The sequence below is a fragment of the Syngnathoides biaculeatus genome, chromosome 13, assembly GCF_019802595.1.
Source record: "Syngnathoides biaculeatus isolate LvHL_M chromosome 13, ASM1980259v1, whole genome shotgun sequence".
Taxonomy (NCBI): Eukaryota; Metazoa; Chordata; class Actinopteri; order Syngnathiformes; family Syngnathidae; genus Syngnathoides; species Syngnathoides biaculeatus.
Window position 1 is genome coordinate 19622338 of NC_084652.1, and position 26290 is coordinate 19648627.

The following is a 26290-nucleotide window of genomic DNA, read 5'->3' on the forward strand; positions in this document are numbered from 1 at the left end:
CTTTATATTCAGCAAACTCACTAATGGGATCTGAGTGCTAAAGTTTGGATTAACACCAAAATGGTTGCGTTTACCCACAAGTACAATTGAGCCGATTTAATGGTGTGTGCGTTGCACCTTTGTGTGCATTCACAGGGATTTTTATTGCAGCTGGGAATTGCGTTCAAAGAATTTACTATTTGGAGTTGTTTGCCTGGGTTTTTTGTTGTAAACAATCTGTCTATTAATTGCTTCTTCAGACAACCCCAGCCAGGTGTCTCGGGTTTTGGTTGCAATTGAGACGTTGGACCTGAATGACAATGCTCCAGAACTGGACAGGCAGTACACAACGGCCATGTGTGACTCATCCAGCATCGGAAAGGTATACAAGTCCTATACAATAGATTTTATACATGCAATCATATGTTTGTAATGTATTTATGCGCTATGTTAATAAGAATCTCTGTATTTTCTCCCTATGTCATAATTTAAAATTCCCTCATTTGAATTTCTAGACAATGATGCATGTTGTATATGTTCACTCATATACTGAAAGATAATCTAATCAACATAATATATTACAGATAAATGCTTAGCAGTACATCTTTTGATTCATTTGCATCTCGTCTCATTAAATTATGTGCTCAAAGTGGGAGTTTCAAATTTTTTTTTTAATTCTCTTTTTGTCACATTTGTTAAAACTGTCCCTCTTATGTGAAAGTAGTCTATCTTCTATCTTTTCACTCTAATAGGAGTTTTTAATTGTTTTTAGCACTGTACCAGATGGAAAGAGAGACAGAAGGGATGCTCCACGAAGTGTCAGTCTTTTGTCGTGCATTCATGGGCATATGAATACCCCTCGCCCCCACCCCACAACCACCCCACCTGCCCTGACACAGACTCACACTGGCCTGTTAGCCTGGGCTCTCAAGAGCTTTGTTGAAACTATGGGGGAAAAAATCCACCTTTTAAATAAATTCAAAATGTAAAATGTTCATTCCTCATATTTGTTGTTTGATATAGACTAGCCTAAGACCAGCAAACAGAATCACAGCAAAGGACATCAGGCAGCTGAGGATTTAGAGATGATGCAAAATTTATCCTTGATAACTAAGTTATTCACCTAAGTTTTAATTGATAATACATTTCCAAAAAAATAAAACTTAAAACCTTGAGATTCCACAAGTCTCAATGAGTGTATTTGCCAATTTGGCAGACTGGTTGGTGACAAGCTAGTAAGCGTGTATCCTTTTACATGCGCCTGGCGGAGTTATAATTTGGTGGCTAAAAGTTGGTCGAAATTCGTGCCTGCTCAGACCACCTCTAACTGCCGGCACAGCTGATCCAACACGATTTTAGTCAATTTGTTCCTCTGCACAGGCAGACAGATACTGAGGCCCACGACCTATTTAGGCCACCAGAGGTTGATAACAGTTGTTTTCTGTATTCAACAAGTCTTTTTCCATACCAGGGAAGATAATTGACAATACTCCATTCAAGCACAGATTGCTGTGTATTGTCCTCTTCCTCGTAAAGATGACTCTGTCAAGACTGTCAACGCTCCGCATTGAAAAGGAATTTTAAGACCCACTTTCATTTTTGGCAAATGATGTCGGCTGTAGGCATACCCACAGCAGGACAACCCACTGACTGTCTGATCGGTTGGGCTACGTTGGTTTATGAAATTACACATTGATCTTCTGGTACATAGCTGTGCTGCCCCCATGCTGGATTCATCCTGGTCACAAAAATAGGCCCCGTATTTTTATAGTTACACTCCGTTATAAATAAGTCATGTCACCAAGGTAGAAGCCATGGTTAAAATATGTTACTGTGCAGTCCACGTTGGGTACAGTGCACGAACCGTGCTCATTCACGTTAATGAGGAGTGCAGCTGGGATCAACGAATCGAGGGGGTGGGGTTAGTGAAGTGAAGCTGCATTGAAATCTTACTAGGAGTTTTAAAAATGCCAACATACCCTGTAATGTCTACATCCACTGATGTGCAACATCAATTAAAACTGCTCCATTCACGGCATAAAGGGTATGATGGTGAAACGTTGTGCCCGGTCATCACAAGGTGGGTCAGTCCTCCATGCTGTGTTGTTCACATTTTTTCAATTGCAGAAGTGACTTGCATTTGAAGGTGCTCTCACTTGTTCTTTTTCTCCTTTTAGATGCCTCATTTGCAAAAACAGTGTTTATGTATTTTCCTGATCGATTGACATCCATCGTCCCCAAAATAATGATAACCTCTCAGAGTTCCTTAATTTTCCACTGGACAGTGGACCGTCTTGTAACCTTTTGTATATGGCCCGGATCTCTCTGCTATTTGAAGAAGCTCAGGAAGAATCATCTTTTAATGTCATGAACATGCATGCATACACACATAAGTTGATCCCTGCATTTTACCCATGACGTTTGTTAGTGGAACACATAAGCTGAGGGCAGCTGAAGCACCTGCGGAGCAGTTCGGGGTATTAGTGTCTTGCTCAAGGACACCACAGCCGTGAGTCCCAGGGATGGTCCAGTTGGGGTCTTGGACCGAGGTCCCCTGCTGTGGCAGGCGATGATCTTAACCGTTGGACACAGATTGCCTCCCACCTGTTGTTTTTGCAGCTGTCTTCATTGTTCTGCTCATGCTAATGTTTTTTTCACTGACTTCTATGGGAATCTTGTGGATTTTTTGTGTGTGTGTGCCTGTAATGTTTCTTTATGGAATAATGTTTGTCAGCTTTAGTGAACCTCCATGGGAGTGTATGATATCCTCAAACGGGTTGGGGCGTGTACACATATCTCTGTGTGACCAGTCATTAGTTACAACACAATCCAATATTCACACATCACAAGTGATACCATAATGCGACCATGCTTACTCACAAGGCCTAAGGTATACTATCGAGCTCAGAAGGCATGAAAACCTCATGAGCTCTGCATTCCCTAAGCGTGCTCTCAAATAATCTCCAAAAGGATGTCAAAAAGCATATTAATAACTGGCGTTTTTCATTAAAAAGAAATTAGCCATCAGCTTAGGCTAATGTAAGACATCCTTTTAGATTCATTTTGGTACCGCTGCCACGATAGACTTGCGCAAATGCTCTTACCAAATTGAAAGCCATATCGCGGCGTATTTATGCAAAGCGATTCACGTCAGACGGTTATTTATTTAGTGTGTATTACTTTTCATACGAAGCACTGCTGTACTAATTGTTTGGCCGGTTTTGATTTCTGCTGATGCCATATTGCATATTGCTTGCTGAAAGCAATGTGTGCGGGTTTCTCTCATTACTCTTTTTTTTCCCTCATCTTGCTGTTTTTCCAACCCCCTCCACACACATACTCACACATTTATGCTTTCCCCTCTATCTCTGGGTTTCAGGTGGTGCAGGTGTTGCGGGCGATTGATAGAGATGAGGGAGGCAATGACAGCACTGTGTATTACAGCATCCCTCCAGAGTCCAGCGTCGCCCTCAACTTCAGTGTCAGGGACAGTGGTGGTAAGCACTCAATCATTCCCCCTCATTTTGTATTAATTATTTTTTGTTTCCTCAGCAGAGAAACACCTTTTTTTGCATTTTGATGCTCTTAATCACCCATTTCCCCTTTTTGGCTGACACTGTCTTCCTTTTTTGTGTGTTCTTTTCATATCTACAGTACGTTTGATTTACTAATTTGTCTTCTTTTCTCCCAACCCAAACATCTGACTATCTTTCCTACTCCCATCGCCAATGTCCTTCTATCAAATCTCCTGGCCGACTTGATTTATATTACTCCTTTATGTTAACACATGCTGCCGAATATAATGCAAAACCCAGTAAAGCTCATTAATGTGCTACTGTGAGTAGAAAAAGGAGAGACCATCCCTTGGCACGCACTAGTTTCTCGGCTATTTATGTGAATAACTTTGACAGCCTTTAATTTATTGTCAATCTTTATCTAATACTGAATTGTTACTGTGGTTGACCGAATGATGTGGTCTTTAAGATAATGCTGTTTGGAATATACTGTATCCATGACTGACATCTAGGAGCATATTCTTCTGTACAAGGATTAATAAGCATCTACATAAATGGTTTAATATCCCTTTCACTCATCCGTCCATCTAATTTGGTATACCATTAATCCTGTTGCCGTACATGGAGCTTCATCTTATAACAGCTAATAACGCGAAGAGAGAAAATGAATTCCACACAGAGTCACTGAGAGTGAGGCATGATTGACGAGCATATTCACAGACACAAGTTATTGTCTCTGAGGCGAGATTAAACAGTCGAAAAGAGAAAACATAAAGAAATCAACAAAATCTCATGGTTGCTCCAAGTTGTTTTCCTTGTGTTTCTCTTTCTCTGTCTGACACCAAGGGTATTTGCTTCATTCAAGTTCACTCTTGATTTTTGATATGGAGTTGTTTTCATACTAGTTCTGCTTGGGACTTTTCATGAAAATTCTCTAAATGTGTCACAGCACAGCTCCTCCTTTTCCATGAAATACATGTATTTGTGTTTTTGAATAAGATGGTGCAAACATTTAATCATGACAATCAACTTCCATGAAGAGATACTAGATCCCGAACTCCCTTGTAACTTTTTGGGCAGTGCACATAAGGATCCCTTTTCCTTGTTGAACCCGGATGAACAGTATGTGCTGATAAGAAATATGAAATACTGTTTATATCTACATAAAAAGTAGTGTCTTGGATGATAAATTGCAGTTCTCTCTGTCATTAGAATTTGAAGCCTGGGGGATGCTTTTGCCAACAAAACCAAACTAGCAGAAAGGACAATGGGAGGATAGTATACCTGTGTAATGCATTACCACATATGATCGCAATTCCCAAATACTGTAAAATACAGACCCCCATAACATCGCTTCTCTGTGTGGTACATTTAACACGAGTGGTAGCCGGGATTTGCAAAAGAAATGCTGAAGTTAATACAAAACAAAAAAAAAAAAAACATTTAAAGCATTAAATGCGATCTGACATATTAGAATAAATGAAAATAATTCATAAAGAGCTGCCATAAAGTGAATGAAGGTATAAATGTAACTATAGTTACAGTTAAGTTTCTGTTTATATTAAAAGAACAAGATGTTTGCATTTCATATTTTTGTTTCCTTTTAGACATACATATGAGTACAACTTTATTTAACTTTTCAGTCCATTACATTTTAATTGAATCATTAAGGTACAATTTTTTGTATTCTATATTTAAGTGCAGCATTAATGTTTAAACAAACTGTGCGTAGTGTTTCAGTGACTTATAATAATATCAAATATGGCATAAAACCTCTGCCTCCTTTTTGATTACCACTTGGCCGACAACATTACTCCATTTTAACATTGGCAGGACTTGGAGAGTTGATGTACGTTGTTGTCGTAGTAGTTTGAGGAGCACGTCCCTATAGGATTTGTGAGTGGTAAGGATCAAAGTAAAAGATAATCATTAGTACATAATGCACTTAGTGCCATTGCATCAAAACCAAATTACAGTGTATTTTTTTCAACTTTGATTTTCTCGCAAAAAAAAAAAAAGACGAAAACGGTTTGTTGAAATCGATAAAGGCTTCATTAGGGAAAAGTCATATCGTAACTACATGTGTTTAGCTTGGTATGTGATAGTACTGTTTCTAAACATAAAAAAGTGATGAAAAACAAGTTGAAGACTATGCAGAAAATGACTATTCATTGACACATATTAACATTTGTGTCACTGCTGCTATCTGTGTAGGCGTCACAATTCTTAGATGTGTTTATTGGAGTTTAGACACCACAATGGATCTTTTTATAACTTCCATACAAGAGTGTTCAGGTTTCTGTGATGCTGCATGCATTAATGGCAACAACAAAAGGCATGTTACGCTAACAATATTTGAAAGATTGTCACCTTAATTATCTGGCTGCAGGTCCCACGGCGAGCTTGGTTTTGCTGTCCCAGCTGCAGCCGCTCTCTCGTTCTCCATCTTCCACTCTAACACTTTACGTGCCACTGGTTCTAAGAGATGGAACATCGGGTCTCACCAGCACTGGGACTGTCACAGTGTCAGTCTGTCCCTGCCTCAGAGGAGGGGCAAAGACTGGGGAGAGGGAGAAGGGCAAACAGGCTGAGGGGCAATGGGACTGGGAACGAGAAGCGGCGTGTCTCCCCCAGCACTCCACGTTGCCTTCGCCTGGCCTCAGTACTGCAGCTCTGCTGGCCATATTGGCATGTGTTGCAACTCTACTGGGTAAGTTTTATTGATATATCTGTCAAGTCAGGCATAGAATAAACAAATGCTAACGTTATTTCAAACACCAACCTGAAATGTGTTTTTTCCACAACAGATAGCATCTTTATCTAGTCTGTGGATGTCCTTTATTAAACCACTCAAAATAATTTATACATTAGGCATATATTTACAATTGAAAGCCTGCAAAACAGTTTAACTCCAATCTACATACAGTACTGCATGAAAGGACAAATAGATGCACACTTATCCTTCACCACACGCCAGAATCCTTAATCTTCATATGAAAGTAGGAAAGCAGTAGCATAAATATTTCCTGGTCACTGCTGCTTGAAAGGAAGCATTTTTTTCCGCTAATCACTTCCAAAATAACGCTTATGCTTGATTTTCTTGGCTTGTATTTTGGGTAGCCGCACAATAAAATGTCACTTCCACCTAAGCAGGAATTCACAAATGTTCAATTTAATAATGTCTATGTGCTGAGAAGGGGTTGGTTCATGGCCAGCATCGTTGTAATTTCTATTCACTCCGTTGAATCGCTACTCATGCCTTGCTGATGGGGACATTATCATTCTGCATGAGATCTGTTCAATCAGAAATAGATGTAATATTGCGTGAAGGTGATGAAGAGAGACTTTTGGTGGAGTGAAAGAGCATAAACAAGTATTGAAAGTTCAAGTATAAAAAGTGTTTTAGCATTCAACTGACCCCAAAATGTGTTGTACACTTCAATGACAGTCCAAATTCTAATTCTACATTTCGGCATAATTACAGAATGCCAGCTACCTTTTTGAATGATCAATTGTGATGTTGTCTTCTCTGTTACAATATAGAAACTCTTGATCTTGACTGGAGGTCTGACTTTTGCATGTTCCACATCCATGTGACACCCATTGTCACCGTCGAGCACAAATGTTTATTTTTGAAGCGATTCATATCAGTGCCAAATTTTGTCATGTACCTTACCTTAGTGGTTGGTGCCACTCTTATCTACTGTAGCTCTCCAGGTATGCTAACATCTACAAAAGATGTATTAAAATTGTTGGGCATCCAAGGAGCTTTTGTCTGTTTTTCTCCCGAGTCAAATGTTATTCTGTGTTTTGGAAATACACAGTGACAGAGTCGTGGGAGAATAAAGCTTCTATTTGCCTGGCTGGAGCTCAAAGTCATTTAAAGAGTGGTGGCTTGCAGCCTGCTGATATGATACACCTGGCCTCTAACCCAAGGCCTCCTCTGAATTTGTTTTGTCTCACCTCTTTGTCTACCTTAATGTTTCTCCATCTCCCACTCCCCCTTTGCTCCCTCATTCTCTTCTTTTATTTCCCCTGTGACATCCTTTTGCCCTTTTTCATCATTTTTGTTTTCAATTTCTACCTTCACTTCCTTTTGTACCTCCTGCCATTACACCGTAGCGGTGAGTGCCCTGTCATTGTCGTTGAGGCGTCAAAAGCGTGACTCACTGTCACCATTGGAAGATGATGACGTCCGGGAAAACATCATCACGTACGACGACGAGGGTGGCGGTGAGGCTGACACGGCTGCCTTTGACATCGCGGCACTCCAGAGCGCCCCCCACAGTTCGCGCTCACGTGGCTATCGCACGCTGGACAGCAGGAACGTGTAAGTTGTTGTTGTGGTGTTATAACTTTCGGCTTGACAGGTTTGGCCAACACACGACAAATATTATAATAATGTACGAATATTTTGTATATTTTTCTTTCAAAACTAACACTTTTAAAAATTCTCTGACTTTTGAATATAAACAGGATCACTTGTCAAATCATGTACACTAGTTCAAATTAAAGTGAAGTCTGATGAAACCAAGTCAAATATATTCAAGTGTCCCTCATATATACTTTTTTGGGGGAGATTATCATTTGCAGTAAAAAAAAAAATGGGATTGTGTTACATTTGAAGATTTTTACACTTTAGGAGTTTATGGTAAAAAATGTATTCAATATAAGACTGTATATTGAAATAGATTTAGATTTTTAGATTATAGATTTTTTTCTAAAATTTTTGACACTCCCAGTAGGCCATCGCACACTTGTTTCTAATTTCTAATGGCCAAGCAGGCCCTGGGCGAAGACAATGACCAAGTGACAAACCACTGTGTCCTAAATGGCATAATCCTGTACAAACCCTCAATTCCAATGAAGTTGGGATGTTGTGAAAAATGTTCATAAAAACACAATACAATGATTTGCAAATCCTTTCCATCTTATATTCAATCAGATGCATGACAAAAACTGGATATATGTTCATAAGGATTTGTATTTTTTTCTTATTTTTAGAGGGGACTATTAAATTTTTTAATTTAATACCTGCAACATATTCCAAAACAAGAGACCCTGTAGCTCAGTGGGTAGAGCACTGGTTTGGTAAACCAAGGGTTGTGGGTTCGTATGCCACTGGGGCCTCCACTCCCTGAGAAGGGTTGCGTCAGGAAGGGCATCCGGCATAAAAATTGTGCCAGACATATATGTGCATTCATCTGACATGATACGCTGTGGCGACCCTGGAAGGGACAAGCCAAAAGAAGAACATATTCCAAAATAAGATGTAACAGCGGAATGTTTACCACTATGTTATATCAACATTCCATTTTATAACAATAAGCTTTTAGGTACTGAGTACATGCATTTTTTGTCATGATCCTGCCGCTCCAGCCCGGGCTGTGCGGGTGCCAGTGCGGTTGCGCTGATTGGGAGGCGCACACCTGCGCCTCATGCGGGCCGATTATCCGGCATATTTATATGACCCCGATAACGACTGGTCCGCGCCAGTTCGTTGAGCTTCATGTCCCGTTCGAGTACTCCCGTATCCCTGATCGACAACCCGTGTGTACCGACCTTCGCCTGTTCTCCGACTGACCCCGTAAGCTTGACTCCTTTGATACTTCTGGCCTGCTTTGATCGTTCTCCCGTGTACCGACTCCTGCCTGCCCGCTCACCTGCTCTCTTCGCCCGACGTCCCAACTACCGCTGCTGCACCTGACTGCCTGCCCGATCCCCGACCACGAAATAATAAACGTTTCTGCCCGAACTACCTTGCATCGTCCGAGTCCTGCATTTGGGTCCTACTCCCGTTCCGATGGGCCGTGACATTTTTGAAGTTTTGTAGGTGGAAGCCTTTGGCGCTTTTGTATGTTGTTATGTGGTAGCGACAAAGGTTTTCTGAACTTTTCCTGAGGCCACTTTGCTATATCTTTTAACACATTGATGCTAGTTTTTAATGCAGTGGTGCCCGATGGATCAAAGGTCATGGGCAATCAATTTTGGTTTTTCGCCTTGCCGTATTGTTGTTCTGGTTGCAAAAGTTTTGTTCATAAGAACGAATCATTTTAGTCATTTTAAGTAGTAATTTAAGTAGTAGTAGTAGTAGTAGTTTTAGCAACTTTAGTAGTTTTAGTATTAATTGGACTGAATGGAATCAGTTTATGAAATAATTCATTTTTGGAGCTCGGCTACCACCCGCCTCCATGAGGCAAGGCAAGTCGGCTGGGAGTGGAAACAAAACTGCTGATATGTTCTGTAACTCACTTTTGAATCTTCAGCGAATACCTACTGAGCAGCCCGCGTGCAGGCAGGAGTTGGTTTCCATTAAATGCTATGTGTTGAAATTCGCTAGCCTTGTCATTCACTTTGGCAAATGACCAATGAAAAGCCAGCATCAAGCAACGCCGTTCAGGCGGAGGAGGGACTTAATTGAACTGAATGTACCGTTGGACTGACGAACTGAAGAGTGATTCGTTCCGCTAAGGAGCGATGTACTAGTACCACGAGTGATTCATTTGTGCAAGGAATAATATACTACGGAGTGAACCGACTCATTCATTGTTCTTAACCACTTGTCCTGGTATACTCGGGAGGATAGCTTTCAGTAGCAGCCGCTTCTTCAAGCTAACAACTAATGTTGAGACAGTTCAGGATAAGGAAACGAGCACACACATGGGGCATGGGTTGGACGGTGTCTGCATAATCTTAACAGTGCACACAAAAAGTTATGAAAGGACAGGAGACCAACATGCGAGTTTCAGTTCAAGGTAAGTAGAAGTCGCAGCAGCAGGGCAAAGAATGGGAGAAATTTATTTGAAAAGATTAAGAAGAAAGGAAAAGAAAATGTACATATTTAGGCAGCACAGTGGGTCAGCTGGTAAAGCGTTGGCCTCACAGTTCTGAGGTCCCAGGTTTGATCCCAGACCCACCTGTATGGAGTTTCCATGTTCTCCCCGTGCCTGCTTGGGTTTCCTTCCACATCCCAAAACCATGCAACATTAATTGGACATTCTAAATTGCCCCTAGGTGTGATTGTGAGTGTGGCTGTTTGTCTCAATGTGCCCTGCAATTGGCTGGCAACCAGTTCAGGGTGTACCCCGCCTCCTGCCCGTTGACAGCTGTGATAGGTTCCAGCACTCCCCGTGACCCTAGTGAGGATAAGCAGCAAAGAAAATGGATGGATGGATGGATGGATGGATGGATGGATGGATGGATGGATGGATGGATGGATGGACATGTTTCCACATACTGTACATATCCTCCCCTCTGTGGATGTGATACAATTATTAAAGCTTTTTGTGTGATAATAATAATGCAGAAAACATATAGTGCTTGCCAAGACACTGAAAAGCCCTTTACACTAATCGGATGACAATAACAGTATGGTAAGTGAGCACGAAGCCTGGGTGGTCAGCAGCGATGTTGTCTGTCGCGACGGAATGCAGAAAAGTCTTGCCGGCTGGCGAGAGCCTAGCTGGATGTAAGTTAGTTAACTGAATGATGAAGCACTTGAGTGTTTTGTGAAAAAGATGTGGGCGATTCAGTGAAGGAATCTTCTGAATAAAGCTATGTAACAAACTGATTCTGTACACCGAAACAAACTACCTTGTCCATTACTACCTACCTACCAGACACAATTGAAAATGGGTTGCAAACCATGATATTCTGTTTTTATTAATTTATTTTACACAACATCCTGACCTCATCGGTTACATTACGGTTTCTACTTTATTCTGAGCATGTATAGCAAAAGGGTGTAGAGAAACATTGCAATTGCAACAACCCTCATGACTGACCTCACTCTCTAAAATGAGGCCTGAAAAGGAACAATTTACTACTTCAGAATGGAATCTTTGATCTCTGCCTGTACAATAACTGATCGACTTTTAGAAGCAATCAAGCCGTAACTCCGAGGTCATAATCAGACACCATCAAACTGCTGATGAAGAGCGCTATCAACCCGAGCAGTCCTGGTGGACAACACTGCTGTTTTCATTTTGTTAAGGCTTGTTTATGCTCTCCCACATCAATGATTTGTTTGCACCCACTTTGATGTTCGTTCAAACATCTTATTGCCGTTGGTCTAATAATTAGCTCCAGTGAATTCATGAAAGTCCAATGGAGAAGAAATTAAAAAAAGGAAGGCTGCCTTCAGTTAATCACAGTTTAATTTTTTATTCTTTTGCAGCTCATTGAGGTAGACACATGAACATAAAACACCCTATCGAATATAATGCAATTCCTTGTCATGGGTTAAGCTTTTGTAAAGTTTTGTAACTATCTATTGTTTTCAATTAGACAAAGCTAGCTCGCCGATTTTAATAGTAGAGGTTGAACAATATGATATATTTTTGCAGTCAATGCATATAGGATGATAGGTGTGTCCACGTCGATGCATAGATGACTTTGTTGATAATTTACCAGTTGTGGGCTCGTTGTGTGTGCAACTTCCTGCCTTGAGCAACCAAATAAAAGGTCACTATGGCCATCATAATCAGAGTATGTACAGGTCCAGTGAACCCTTGTTTATTGCAGTGGTTACATTCCAGAAACCCCCCCACGCTCCCCAAAAAAGTGATATCCATGGTGCGGTGACCATGTACTATAATTATTACAATATTGTATTTCACAATCCGATGCCAATATGTGATACTTTATTGAGGTCACCATCTGCACACTCCACGCAAGCACATCCCTTGTACTCACTTTCAGTGACATGAAGCACAGCCCATGTGGACATGATGTAAACAGGCAATATCCTGCAATACAGATTCGCAACGTTGCTCTTGCCGATAGTCTGGCCAATGTAGCCAGCTAAAACCGTTATTGGGACACACAATTCCTTGGTGATATTTTAGCTTACTATACCATGGTTGAAGAAAATCAAGGAAAATGTTGTTGTTAAATGGTATTTGCTCATATTCACATTGTTATGTCATTGTATTCGTCAGGAGTATTGCCACTGTTACCTTGTAAAAGTAACTTAGTTACTTTGTTGATTAGTTGAGCTTAAAAGTAACTTGGTTACTTTGGTGATTACTTCATTTCAAAAGGAATTAAGTTAGAAAAATATTACATTTTAGTTACTTTTGGCAGCTGCCAAGTGGCAGGGATATAACTTACGCTGCACAAGTTACTGAATGATGTCATCAACATGAAGCAAATACTTAGTGTAGTTGAAGCTACATTAAATCAGCAACTTAGTGCAGACTTGTCATGCCAACACAATGCAGTAAGTTCCTAAACTTAAACAAGTACATCATTCTCAGTACTCTGGTGATTGTGGACTGTGTGTGTGTACATGTTTGCTCCAGTGCTCCCATCGCAGTAATTTTGACGCAGAGCGAGAAAACATATACAGTATTTCTTACTATGTCTGCCATGCAACACATTCAACCTCATCACAGACGAAGTTGAGATGAAGTTCTCACTTTTCATTGTAAATATAATTTAGGCTAAATATTGTAAGTAAGCAGGTCAGTCCTTACCCTCCGTGACCGAGTAATGACCGTGGACTCACAATGAATAATCAACAAATAATACATTACGCATTTAACATGCCAGTAAAAATAAATTATGAATGTGTAAATAAAAAGTAACAACAATTGGATACACTTATTATGGTATTACACTTGGTCATTGTTCATTCACATCACATCCCAATCGCTTTCTTTTATTAACTGGAAAAAGGGTGGTCTGGGTTAAATGTTTCTGCACATTTGGACAGTTCTTCAGCTACAAATGGCTGTTTGGTCAGAGATATTGATGATGCGAAAAAAACTATTGTTGGATTGAAGAAGTAACTGTAGTATGTTCCTGGAAAAAGTAACCCATTACTACGTATTACATTACTCACAATGTCAGATTTTTGGAGTTACTTTGTAACTTATTACCGCCATCAGTGTTTGTCAGACTACGGTTGGTGTTTCTAAATGTATTTCATTAAACTCTCAATGTGACTTATAACCATTGACTATCAGGTCATGTGTTTTTTACCTTTAAGCAATTTGATGACTTAGCCAATATATTAATTGACCTTGCTCTTTTTCTCTTTGGAAATAGAGCCCAATTGACTTTAAAATGTGTCATTACTGCCACATAAAATAAAGTTAACTGTAAGAGAGATTTACAGGTGTGTAACTGCACTTCATTTATCTGTTAAAGTAAAAATTCCTGATGTAATGAATCCACAATAGGTGGCCCATAATAGGGTGAGAGAATATTGAGGGATTACTTCCGGATATCCCCAGGCACAGTCCTCTCACCCCCGGACTTGCTCATCCAAGCACATGCAGACACTCGCTCGTCTAATCACATTTAGACACCTTCATGGTCTCGCAGGCAGTACGAAATTGTAGAAATCTAACACCACTTCAGAAAACACAACTGCAGGGTCGTTACTCACTGCAGTACTATAATAATAAACAAACAAAGAAGAGGAGGGAATACATGAGCGGTCATGTGAATTGAATTCTCTAAATTCCGACATGAAGCATTGAATGTGTCTCAGTGGGATTTTTGATTGGATGTCTGGAACTGGATCTTCCAATGCGTTTGTAGGTTTGAGGTAAAGTTTTGATCCAAAGACTAATTGGATGACATTTTTTGGCGTTGTGATGGCCAACAGTAACCATTCATATTCACAATAGAAATGCTTTTGATCAACCTCTGCACATTGCCGTTTTAATGCCTTTCAGCATGGCGTTCCTGTTGTTAAAGCCAAAACACGATCGGCGATTCATTGACTTCAAACTAAATTTCATTGTGGCGTGGTCCCTGTCCTGTAAGATTTTTTTGTGCATATGCCGTTGTATTTCCTGTAGACTGTGCTACAACAGAAGTTACGTGTTTGCACTAGTATATATCTTTTGTTATCCACACTGTGACAAGAAATGATGCACGTGGGCAGTTGTCATGGGTGTGTCTGTCCCCAATGTGGCGGGGACCTGCTCCAATGAGCAGATGCGCACAATTGCACCACGTCTTAGGAATTACAGTTTAGTATTGCCACGCGCGTGGTCTGGTCCTTGCCAGATCGTTGTATTGCTATGCTACGTTCCCGCAACCCTTCGCCTATGTCCTCGCTATTCTGTGTACCGAACCCTGCCTCGTTATCGACCCACCCGCAACGCCTACTGATTCTGTTACTGCCTCTTCCTTTGACTGCCTGTCCGTGTTTCGACCTTGGACCAAATAAAGACGCTTCCTGAACTGTACCTGGTCTTGTGAGTCGTCCATTTTGGGTTCAACCTTGTGTACTGGCTTAGGACAACAGTAATTTCACTAAGCATTTGACTTTTTAGCTTGGATGGATTTTTTTTTTTTTTGCAATCTGATAACTGATATAAATCTCAGACAGATTTGGCAATCAGTTTTTGATCTCAGCCCAATTAAATTAAAATCACTAAAGGAAGATTTGTCACATTTAATTTTTAAATGTAATGTGAAAACTGCACATTTTCAGAAAATAGTAGCAGGCCTATGGATAAATAATTTATGTGACACAGAGAGCAAACGGGTTTGTTCCAGTGAAGGCGTTTAAGGAAAAAAATCTGTCAGCCAAATGCATTCTAATAAGAGTGCAGCTGTTAAAAAGCCACTGATGAGCAGTAATGACAAGAAGCTGCTGGTCTCTATGTAGTCCTAATAACCTCTCGATACGGGGTCCTGCAAAGGTTGGTAATCATGCATAAAACTGTGTTTGTGACACCCTTAACCAAGCACACAAGGGAAAAAAATTGCATTGAGCTAATTATACAAGGACATGGATTTTCGGTTTTATTCACATATGAACGTTAAGCTACTTGAAATGAATTGGGATTGGTTGCAGCCGCCATGTTTCAACAAGGTTGCGGTGCCAGCAAAGAGGTGGGAAAATCTTGTTTTTGGCTGGAATAATGAGAAGTGAGATCCAAACCCCCGTTAGGCAGTACTGCATACTGTATACCTCACATTGACAGCTCTGGGTGGACATTTTCAAGTGTGATACAAACGGAAATTATCCGTTGAATTAAAGTTGCAATAGGTGAAACGGGTGTGAAGGTGATACCAAAGAGCGGATCCTATGGTAATTTAACGTCACTGGTAAAAGCTTTTTGAAAAAACCTTTTTTTGGGACATTTTTTTTTTGCAATTTAATAACACAAGTCTCTTCATCTAGCGCCAAGTAAATCTGGACAAAAATGAATCAAAAGACATATTGCAATACATTTCTTTGGTTGAAATTCTTTTTCTTTTCCTTTCGGCTTGTCCTGTTAGGGGTCGCCACAGCGTGTCATCTTTTTCCATCCAAGCCTATCTCATGCATCTTCTTCTCTAACACCCACTGTCCTCATGTCCTCTCTCACAACATACATCAACCTTTTCTTTGGTCTTCCTCTCGCTCTTTTGCCTGGCAGCTCCATTCTCAGCACCCTTCTACCAATATACTCTCTCTCGTCTCTGAACATGTCCAAACAATCTAAGTCTGCTCTCTCTAACCTTGTCTCCAAAACATCCAACTTTGTCTCTCCCTCTAATGAGCTCATTTCTAATTCTATCCAACTTGTTCACACCAAGCAAGAACCTCAGCATATTCATTTCTGCCACCTCCAGTTCTGCTCCCTGTTGTCTTTTCATTGCCACCGTCTCTAATCCGTACATCATGGCCGCCCTCACCGCTGTTTTATAAACTTTGCCCTTCATCCTAGCAGAGACTCTTCTGTCGCATAGAACACCAGACACTTTCTGCCAACTGTTTCACCCCGCTTGGACCCGTTTCTTCACTTCTTTACAACACTCTCCATTGATCTGTATTGTTGACCCCAAGTATTTGAAGTCATCCACCCTCACTATCTCTACTCCCTGGAGCTTCACTCCTCCTCCTCCGCCCCTCACATTCATGCACATATATTCTGTTTTACTTCGGCTAATCTTCATTCCTCTCATTTCCAGTGCGTGCCTCCATCTTTCTAATTGTTCCTTCACCTGCTCCCTGCTTTCACTGCAGATCACAATATCATCTACGAACATCATAGTCCAAGGGGATTCCAGTCTAACCTCATCTGTCACCCATCCATTACTACCGCAAACAAGAAGGGGCTCAGCGAGGATCCCTGATGCAGTCGCACCTCCACCTTAAATTCTTCTGACACATCAACGACACACTTCACCGCTGTTCTGCTGCCCTCATACATGTCCTGTACTATTGTAACATATTTCTCCGCCACATCAGACTTCCAAAGACTTCCTCTCTTGGTACTCTGTCATAGGCTTTTTCTGGATCTACAAAAACACAATGTAGCTCTTTCTGACCTTCTCTGTACTTTTCCACGAGCATCCTCAAGGCAAATAAATCATCTGTGGTACTCTTTCTGAGACATGAAACCATACTGTTGCTCGCAGATACTTACTTCTGTCCTGAGTCTATTTATTTATTTATTGAATAAGTTGGTCAAAAACTCCACAGTCACCTCTCCAAATTGCTTCCATACCTCCACTGTTATGTCATCAGGACCAACTGTCTATCCATTTTTCATTCTGTTCAGTGCCTTTCTAACCTCCACCTTACTAATCATTGCCACTTCCTGGTCATTCACGCTTGCCTCTTCTACTCTTCCTTCTCTCCCATTTTCTTCATTCATTAACTTCTCAAAGTTGTCTTTCCTTCTACTTTAACACACTACTGGCACCAGTCAACACATTTCCATCGCTATTCTTAATCACCCTTACTTGCTGCACATCTTTCTTTCCATCTCTATCCCTCTGTGTAGCCAACCTGTAGAGATTCTTTTCACCCTCTTTCGTTTCCAACCTGGTGTACATGTCGTCATATGCCTCTTGTTTAGCTTTTGCCACCTCTACCTTTGCCCTACGTTGCACCTCAATCTATTCCTTCTGCCTTGTCCCACTTTTTCTTCGCTAATCTCTTTCCTTCGATGACTTCCTATATTTTCGGGTTCCACCACCAAGTCTCCTTCTCCCCTTTCCTACCAGAAAGCACCCCAAGTACTCTCCTGCCTGCTTCTCTGAGTACCTTGGCAGTTGTATTCCAGTCTTCAGGGAGCTCTTCCTGTTGATCTAGAGCCTGTCTCACCTCTTTCTGAAAGGCCACATGACATTCTTCTTTCCTCAACTTCCACCACCTGATTCTCTGCTCTACCTTTGTCTTCTGAATCTTCCTACCTGCTGCCAGAGTCCTACACACCACCGTCCTATCCTGCCGAGCAACACTCTCTCCCACTGCAACCCTACAATCAGTAACCTCCTTCAGATTACATCGTCTGCACAAAATATAATTCACGTGCATGCTCCTACCTCCGCTCTTGTAGGTCACTCTATGTTCCTGTCTCTTCTTCAAATAAGTGTTCACCACTGCCAATTCCATCCTTTTTGGGAAGTCCACCACCATCTAGCCCTCAAAGTTCCTTTCCTGAGTGCCGTACTTACCAATCACTTCTTCATCACCCCTGTTTCCTTCGCCAACATGTCCATTGAAATCTGCACCAATCACAACTCTCTCTCTCCCGCTCTCTCTCTCTGGGATGCTCAGGCCTATTTCATCTAGTTCCTTCCAAAATTTCTCTTTCAACTCAAGGTCACATCCTTCTTGTCGGGCATAGCCGCTGATCACATTATACACAATACCCTCAATTTCGAATTGCCTCATCACTCAATCTGATACTCTTTTCACCTCCAAGATATTCTTAGCCAGCTCTTCCTTTAAAATAACCGCTACTCCATTTCTCTTCCTATCTACTCCATGGTAAAATAATTTAAACCCTGCTCCTAGGCTTCTAGCCTTACTCCCTTTCCACTTGCTCTCTTGGATGTACAATACATCAACCTTTCTCCTAATAATCATGTCAACTAACTCCTGAGTTTTTCCCGTCATAGTCCCAACATTCAAAAGTCCCTACACACAGTTGTAGGAACTGCGCATGCCTCTTCTTCTTCTGCCGACTAAGTCAGTTTCCTCCTCTTTTTTGTCTTCAAACTACATTACCTGAATTTCAATCTACGCCTTGCAGATTAACAGTGCTGGGGGCGGGCATAGTTAGCCCGGGTCACGACCTATCCATTATGGAAGTAATTTGATGAACGCTCATATATGTTTGGCACAGTTTTACGCCTGATGCCCTTCCTGCCACAACCCTCTGCATTTATCCGGGCTTGGGACCGGCCTACAGGATGCACAGGAAATGTGCACCGCTTCGGGCTGCAGATAGACATGAAATTCAATATATTTATTTTTTTATACATGTTAATAATACATATAAAAAAAGTCATCCACTATCAAAATCCTGGAATATTTACTTATTCCAGGCCACTCATGTTATCTTTGATTTGATTGAAAGTAATAATAATTATGAGATTATGGAGTTGAATGTTGTCTGTGCCTTCCAGACGCTACACCCAACGTGGCCACAATAAAAGCCGTACCTGCACCTGGGCTCAGAATTCAGTGGTTGATCACAACTACTCAGGCCCGGGAGGACCGTTTTATGGCCGCCTCTGCTACAGCAGCCACACACTACCAGTTCTACGCCGTGCACCAGGCGAAACATTTGAACCAGGTCTGGCAGAGCTTGGATACCGCTTTCCTGGAGTCCAACCGGACCACTCATTGGTCATCCGAAACCAAGGTGCCGTGGTAGGCCCAATCGAGTCAGGGGCTGTGTACATAACACCCACAGATCTCAGCGCAGGAAGCCGAACGGGAAGTCATGCGGGTAGCCGCGATGGGACTGCAACTCAGAGTGGTGTGAGCACTTCGGATGAAGGAACACCACGAACTTGTGACAGCCAGGAGAAACGACGAGGGATGAGAACGTCAAGCAACTGTACTGAGGAGAGCAATGAAGACAAAGTGAACCACAGCCACGATATGGACTGGGTAAGCACTACAGCCATCCTTTTATCAAACGAAATACTGTACATTCGGAATTTATGTGTTATTAGCATTTTCCATTCCTCCTGTCTTGTAAGGTAGAGACGATTTCAAACTGTATTGAATTTCAATTTGACACGAACTTTTAATGGCTTACATTATTGTGTCATGGGTAAATAAAAGACACAACTGAATAATGAACCGATTAAGAAAAAGTGAAATAATTGTTAGGTTGGGGTTGAACATAACAGCAATATGTTTCTTCTTGGGTAATTTGTCCACGAGGTTCAGGACAAAGCTGAGGGGTGGTGATGAGTCAGGCATGTCAGCTCATTTATTTCCTTATGTTCATTATCTTTTCTATGTTTTGTTTTATTTATTAAGCCACAGCACATCTTTGTAGCCCTTAGATTTATTTAATTATCACGTATTTTATCTCATAATCAGCCCATCTCACTCTCACAGTGCAGTGTTAGTTAATTCTGGTATTCAGTTAATCTATTTATGGCTTGTTTCCAATCTTGCCTTTCTTTTCTGTTCTGTCTGGCTCTCCTTTTGTTTCAACTTTTATTGCCATCACTCCTGTTCTCCCATCCTCCCTATTTGGTCAATTTTTGACTCCACCTCATAGTACTTCAACCTACCCCAACCCAGGATTGAAACCACTCGTGCTTGCCTACTTCCCCTCCAGGTGCAGTCGGAGACACTACCAAGGGACCATAACCTCGTCCCGACTCGATCTGGCTCCATGATTGGCCAGAGTCATGGCTGGGTGTGCGATTCAGCCACCCTGCCAATGGCGGGGCGCAAGGCCTCCCGTGCTGGCCTGCCTCCAAAAGGTGCTGAGTCTGACTGCAGCGGAGGAGCAGGAGGAAGCGGAAATGCAACTGGGACTACCACCACTGATGGACAACAGAAAGCTATCAATGGTCGCAACTATCCCACTGTCTCACAGGGGGAGGTACGAAGACAGAAAGAGACATCTGGCAGTCTGGATAGAGGAGGACTAGAGATGGGGAGCAACTTTGTGGTGGCAAGGCCAGAAAGAGAAGGTGGAATATCATTGACTGGTAGTCCATCTATCTACGCGGAATCACCTGGTTTTATTGGAGAATGGCGCGATCGTGTGGCTTTGGGTGGCTATGTGTTAGCAAGAATGGATATGACCCCCCAGCTAATGCCTTTCCCAGGTCAGCCTCGAGGAGGTTATGGGGGAGTGCTTGGCATTGGTCCTGGATGGGTTCCAGGTATTGAGGCGGCCAGAGGAGCACCAGGGACGGGAGGACCCCCTTTGGCTCTGAGAGTGGGCGAATTCCTACGCCTACGTCTTGCCCAGGTCACATTTGACCCCTCGCAACCACCGTATGATTCAGTGCAGATCTATGGCCTGGAGGGTACCGGTTCCCGAGCGGGATCCCTGAGCTCACTTGAGAGTGAAGGAGAGAAAGATGCAGATAAGGAAGACTGGGGTGCCGGATTGGAGGAGTGGGGGCCCCAGTTCCACAACATAGCTCAACTCTTCCGAGACCGAGAGAAAGAGAAAGAAGAGAAGGAAAAAGTTGAAGATGGTACCAAAGAGGAGACAAAGGAGCCAGATAAAAGAGGGGGAGGAAGGAAGGAGAGAGGGGTTAATATGAAAGGAAAGAATGATGGATAAAATAAGAGAAAAATAGTAATACGGGAGAGAATGAATAGAAGGAAGAGTATGATGAAGACTACCAGAACTAGACTAATGTGAAGAGAAGTTTAAGGAGAGAAAGATGAAGAAGCAAAATAATAAAAAGAGACAGAGAAAAATGAGTCCAGGGAGGGTGGAGAAAAGGGGAGGTGTGATTGATGTAATTTAAAGCAATAAGTGTTGAAGCGGTGATGTGGTTGAGCATAGATAGTATTGAGACAATGTGGATGGTGCTTCTGCTGGTAGCACCAAATATTTGTTAAAAAAAACTTGGGACAAAGATAAACAACCCAAATAAACAATATACGATTGAATCCAGCATGTACATGTGGAATGGCAAACTACTGGAAATACACGTTGTCATTTAAGTGTGTATTTAGAAGGCCAGTGAGAAAGTAGAGATGAGCTTGTGATTGTCTTTTCTGAGCATTCTTATGTGTATATGTTAAACAAAATCTAAGGGATTTATGCCAAGAGAAATATTAATTCTCAAAATGATTGGAGGAAGGTGAAAGAAAAGAAAAATAATAGTGGTACCTTGACTTACGAGTTTCATTAGTTTCATGACCATACTCTTGCCTGAAATCACTCGCATTTCAAATCAACTTCCCCTCGAGAAATGAACAAAAATATGTTACATTTTTAATAAGAAAAATGTGTTACCTTTTTAAAAAGAAATAAGTAGTAGTAAGTAAGAAAGAAGTAATAGCCATCAGTCCATTTTCTATACTGCTTAGCTTGTTCAGTGCTCTGAAGCGCGAGAGCCTATCGCAGCTGACTTCAGGGAAAAGACAGACTGCAAGCTGGATTGGTTGCCAGTCAGCCATGTGGGCACATAACCGAAGACACACAACCGAAGTCAAGTGAATGTACCACTACACCATCAGTGACTTCATTCGGGGAATGAGATAATTAAATAGAATGTAAAGAATTATTTGCATCATGATGTCATTCTTCAACTTAATGGCTCGTTCTGATGGCTTGGCCACCAGGAGAAGCACTATAATACTATATACAATACATTACAGATTTGATTGGGAAAATATGAAGGCAACCGTTGCAACTAAGCAGTAGTACTATTAGTCAATTAGAACATTAAAAATGTGTGCCTGTGAGTAATTATATATACGCTGCATGTTTTGCTTCACCATTCGTGTTCCAATATCAGTTGTTTAAAGGTTTTATATAAATGCTAGTTTCGTTAGCCCATTTACAGTGTTTCTCATTATGCCTTAGCATTAAGATGGTGATAATTCGCAAGACAAAGTTATGTAGTTTGGTTAAAACCTAGCGTGTAATTCCTTGTTTTATGTTTAGTTTTATAGTACTCTTCAAATGAGCATGACGATAAACAGTTACCTGTATTTTCACATTTAAATATGACATCCATTGCATCCATCATCCATTGGCGTGCCTGAAGCGCACAAGTCTGTCCAACTTTTGCTTACAAAGTTTTTTTAAAAAAAAAGTCCAAGCATCGGCTCATAACACGAAACCTCATAGGTTTGAGCACTCGTAAGTTAAGGTATCACCATATACTGTAATGCGGAAACATTGCAGTGACTAGAACAAAGCGCTCCTTTTTTAAGATATTTATGTGCTTCATTAGACTGGATGTTTACAATGAATTATGCACTCCCTAACATTAATACATATGCTGTAGTTTATTTATTTATTTATTTAATTTAGTGTGCCACTATGTCAGTTAAATTCAATTTAATCCAGTTTCTGGCCCCAAATAAACTCTTCTGTTACACGCTGCTGCTTGGAAGGAGAAAAGACACCTCCTGCCTTTGGTCATCACTTTTGTCTCTCCCTTGTTCTGTCCCCAAACTAAAATCCCTCCAAAAAAATAAATATGTAAATATACCATGTCATAAAAATCCTTTTTTTACGGTTTTATGCATGATATAGGTAAATACGAGTATGGACTCATTAAAAAAACAAAATAATAATAATAATAATAATGTAATTGAAAAGTTCATTAATTACTGTAATTTTATTCAAAAAAATATATAAACGTGTAGGTTACAGAGTCAAGTCCCACAAACAATTTCGACTATTTGTTTATTTTTCCATAATTTGGGATTCAAGCTAATAAACCCCTTAAAACCAAGAATTCAGAAAATTAGAATACTGTGAAAATATCAGGCCAAATTTTGCAGGCCATATATTTTGTCACATTAATCATGTCCTAAACTCAAAGCACCTGCACAGGTTTCCACAGGTCTCGTTAAATTGCTTAAGTTTGGTTCATTTGCCCCAGTTGGGTTCAAAATCGGGAAGACTTCAGGTTTGACAACTGCCCAGAAGACCAGAATTGATACCCTCCATAGAATGGGGAAGCAAGGTCAAGCCACTTCTGATCCTGAGCCAATTTAGAAAGTGTTTCAACTGGGCCAAGGAGAAGAAGGACTGGACTGTTGGACCCTTCGCCTATGTCCTCTTTTCAAATTAAAGTAAGGTGCGCCTTTGGTTCCCGAACCGAGGTCTCTGGGTTTTGAATAAGACGGATAAAGAACAGAACCCAAACTGCTTGAAAGCCAATGTAAAATATCCACTGTTATGATTTGGAGTGCAATGTCCAGTGCAGGTGTTCGTAAACTTTTTTTTTTTTTTTTTAATCAAAGATCACCGCAACAGTCTACCTGAATGTTTTGGGACTTGATGATTCACTTTGCATAGGATCCATGTGGAGATGCAGATGTCCTCATCCAGCTGGACCTGGTCCATGCCCATACAAACAGAAGCACCAAAACCTCCTTTGATGCCATGCCATCACAGTGCTTGACTCTTCAGCCAACTCACCGGATCTAAACCCCTGTGGGAATGGATGGGGTATTATCAAGGCGAAAATGAGGGGCAGCAGACCCACAAACAAAGAAGAACTGAAAGCAAGCATCAAGGAAATCTAGTCTCCCATAACTCCCATGCAATGGCACAGGCTGACTGCCATATGTTTTTGATGAAGCAATCAAATATTAAAATTAACATTAACATTATTTTGAAAGTACTATATATTTTATTTGTATTTAGAAAGTACCATTATTTATTATAACCATTTTTTTCCTACAAAACCGGAGAAGTATACAGTCATTTCTTCATAGTAGTCTAATTTTTCGAATGGCCTATTGCGGGAATTCTTTTTTATACAGAAGCCCAAATTGTTAAAAAATAAACAAATAAATACTTGAATTGTTTAAATTGTGGGGCCTAATCTATAATCTATTTAAGTATAACTTTTTGAAGGAATTATGGAAATAAATACATGTTTCAATAATATCAAAAATCCACTGACTTTCCCTTTATCTTTATGATTAATTAAGTGATAAAGTACTGTATTTGAAGCCTATACACTGATCGCTGTTCAGGGCGTCACACAACATTGCTTTGAAAGCTTGGCTGTCACAAGACTGTCCCGTGCTGATAGCCAAACAGAGTGAAGCTGTTTTACATATTTCAAATAAGAAGAGTAGCAATCCAATCAGGTTAAAGCACATTTACATATCACATACTTATTATGAGAAATCTGTCCATCTCAACTGCCAGGTGTAAAAGGTCAGTGATAACACCATATTGCAAAGAAACTCCCCAAATATCTTAAAGAAGACGAGCATATTCTGGTCAATGCAATCAGTGTACAGTATCTGTTTTTGTTTTTTTTTTCCCTCACTGGGGTTTTTATCATTGGCTACAGCGAAATACAGTATATTGTTCAGAAGGGGAAAGAAATTAAAATAGAATACCACACACGGAGATGGCTATATATATAGTCAGAGGTAGTTGAGGAATGAGACCACTAAAAAAAAAAAAAAACTTTTTATTCAATTTCCAATGGCAGAATGGTACATTTTGATGCTTGCTGCTTCATTCTAAATGAAAAGGATGAATCATTGAAATGCAGAAAAACACTCCTTTCAGCCCTCGAGGAAAACAAGCATAGTGGAAATTTAAATCATTTCAGAATGTGATCTTCCCCCACCACTCCCTCTCGTTTCCCATCTTTTAGTAGTTGAGTGTTGCTGTTTACAAAGATACTCACATAGGCGCAATGGAACTCATTTACACTCCAAGGCTTCAATTGTACTACAGCCAGTTTTAAAAGAAAACACATCCACAAGGGAGTAATGATGATTCCATTTCTGATATCGTAAATGTTTTATAGAAGAAGTATTTTTTATGTATAACAAACGCCCGTGTTGTCTCACTTGATGAGTCTTGAAGACCATGAATGCATGATTTTTGTTAAAAGATTTAAAAAAGAAAACCTAAAAGTCCCACATTAGAACCCATAATGCCAAAATAAACATCCTTGTAGTTAAAACAACACCATGTTGACTGCTCTTATTTTCTTATAAAAGGTTAAGATGCAAATGGTTCTTCAGCTAGAATGCACTTTCATACCGTGTAATAAATGGTGAATTATGTTCACGATTACAGTTGTCTTTATAAGATGTGGATTCAAGAAAAGATACACTGTTCAACTGTATGTCAAAACAATTTACTAAATTTAAATAGTGCTGGATATCATTGCAGAAAGAGTGATAAATGAGTTTTCTTTATCTTATTTCGAACCGGAACTTACTGTACATGTCCAAATGCTTCAGTGTTAGGACGTCTCTGTGTGTGCTTTAGATTAGAAAAAGAAGAAAAAAAAACTGGATTCAACAGCCGTGAGGACTGAGACCGTGTATTTCTCATCTGCACAATGTGAATTTTGTTTTGTGTCACCTCTAAAAAAAGCCATTGACTGGTACTTGTGGCCTCTGAATGAGGTTTATTGTGCAAAATATTACTCGCTGGATGCTTCAGAGCGATCTGGTCCCACTGGCAAACTTATTTTGATGAAAAGGCAGTGAACTGGATAGAAACTCTATTAAAATGCTAAAATAAAAAATCCAGTTGCTATAGTTTTCCCAATACTGCAGAATAATACCCTGATATGGAATATGTAATTAGTTTCAAAGGCATCATCGCTGTGGCATTGCCTGAGAGGTACAAAAATAGTTCATAGTTCACATATTGAATAGAAAGGGGACTGACTATAACCTGAATGAATTCCACAGGCTCTTCATACACCATTGGCTTCTTTGTGACTTTTACAATGTTTACATGGAGAGTAATATTCTACCATAAATCTATTTTTTTTGGGGGGGGGACACACACTCCAGTGTACACACTGCTTTGTAATTCTACCGGATAATTGCCACATATATTCCATTCTGCCATATTTAGCATAGTATAGTATCGAAATTTGGACAC

General features: G+C 40.6%; 1 protein-coding gene across 1 annotated transcript in view; it reads left to right on the plus strand.

The window, feature by feature from the left end:
• Positions 1-21303, plus strand: part of LOC133511045 (cadherin-24) — a 160931-nt gene extending 139628 nt beyond the window's left edge. The window contains exons 8-13 of the mRNA XM_061839632.1: positions 240-361; positions 3359-3476; positions 5884-6204; positions 7617-7824; positions 18867-19356; positions 20042-21303. Of these exons, the coding sequence (XP_061695616.1) occupies positions 240-361; positions 3359-3476; positions 5884-6204; positions 7617-7824; positions 18867-19356; positions 20042-21007 (2225 nt within the window). The 3' untranslated portion in view covers positions 21008-21303. The remainder of the gene's footprint in view (positions 1-239; positions 362-3358; positions 3477-5883; positions 6205-7616; positions 7825-18866; positions 19357-20041) is intronic.
• The last annotated feature ends 4987 nt before the right edge of the window (positions 21304-26290 follow it).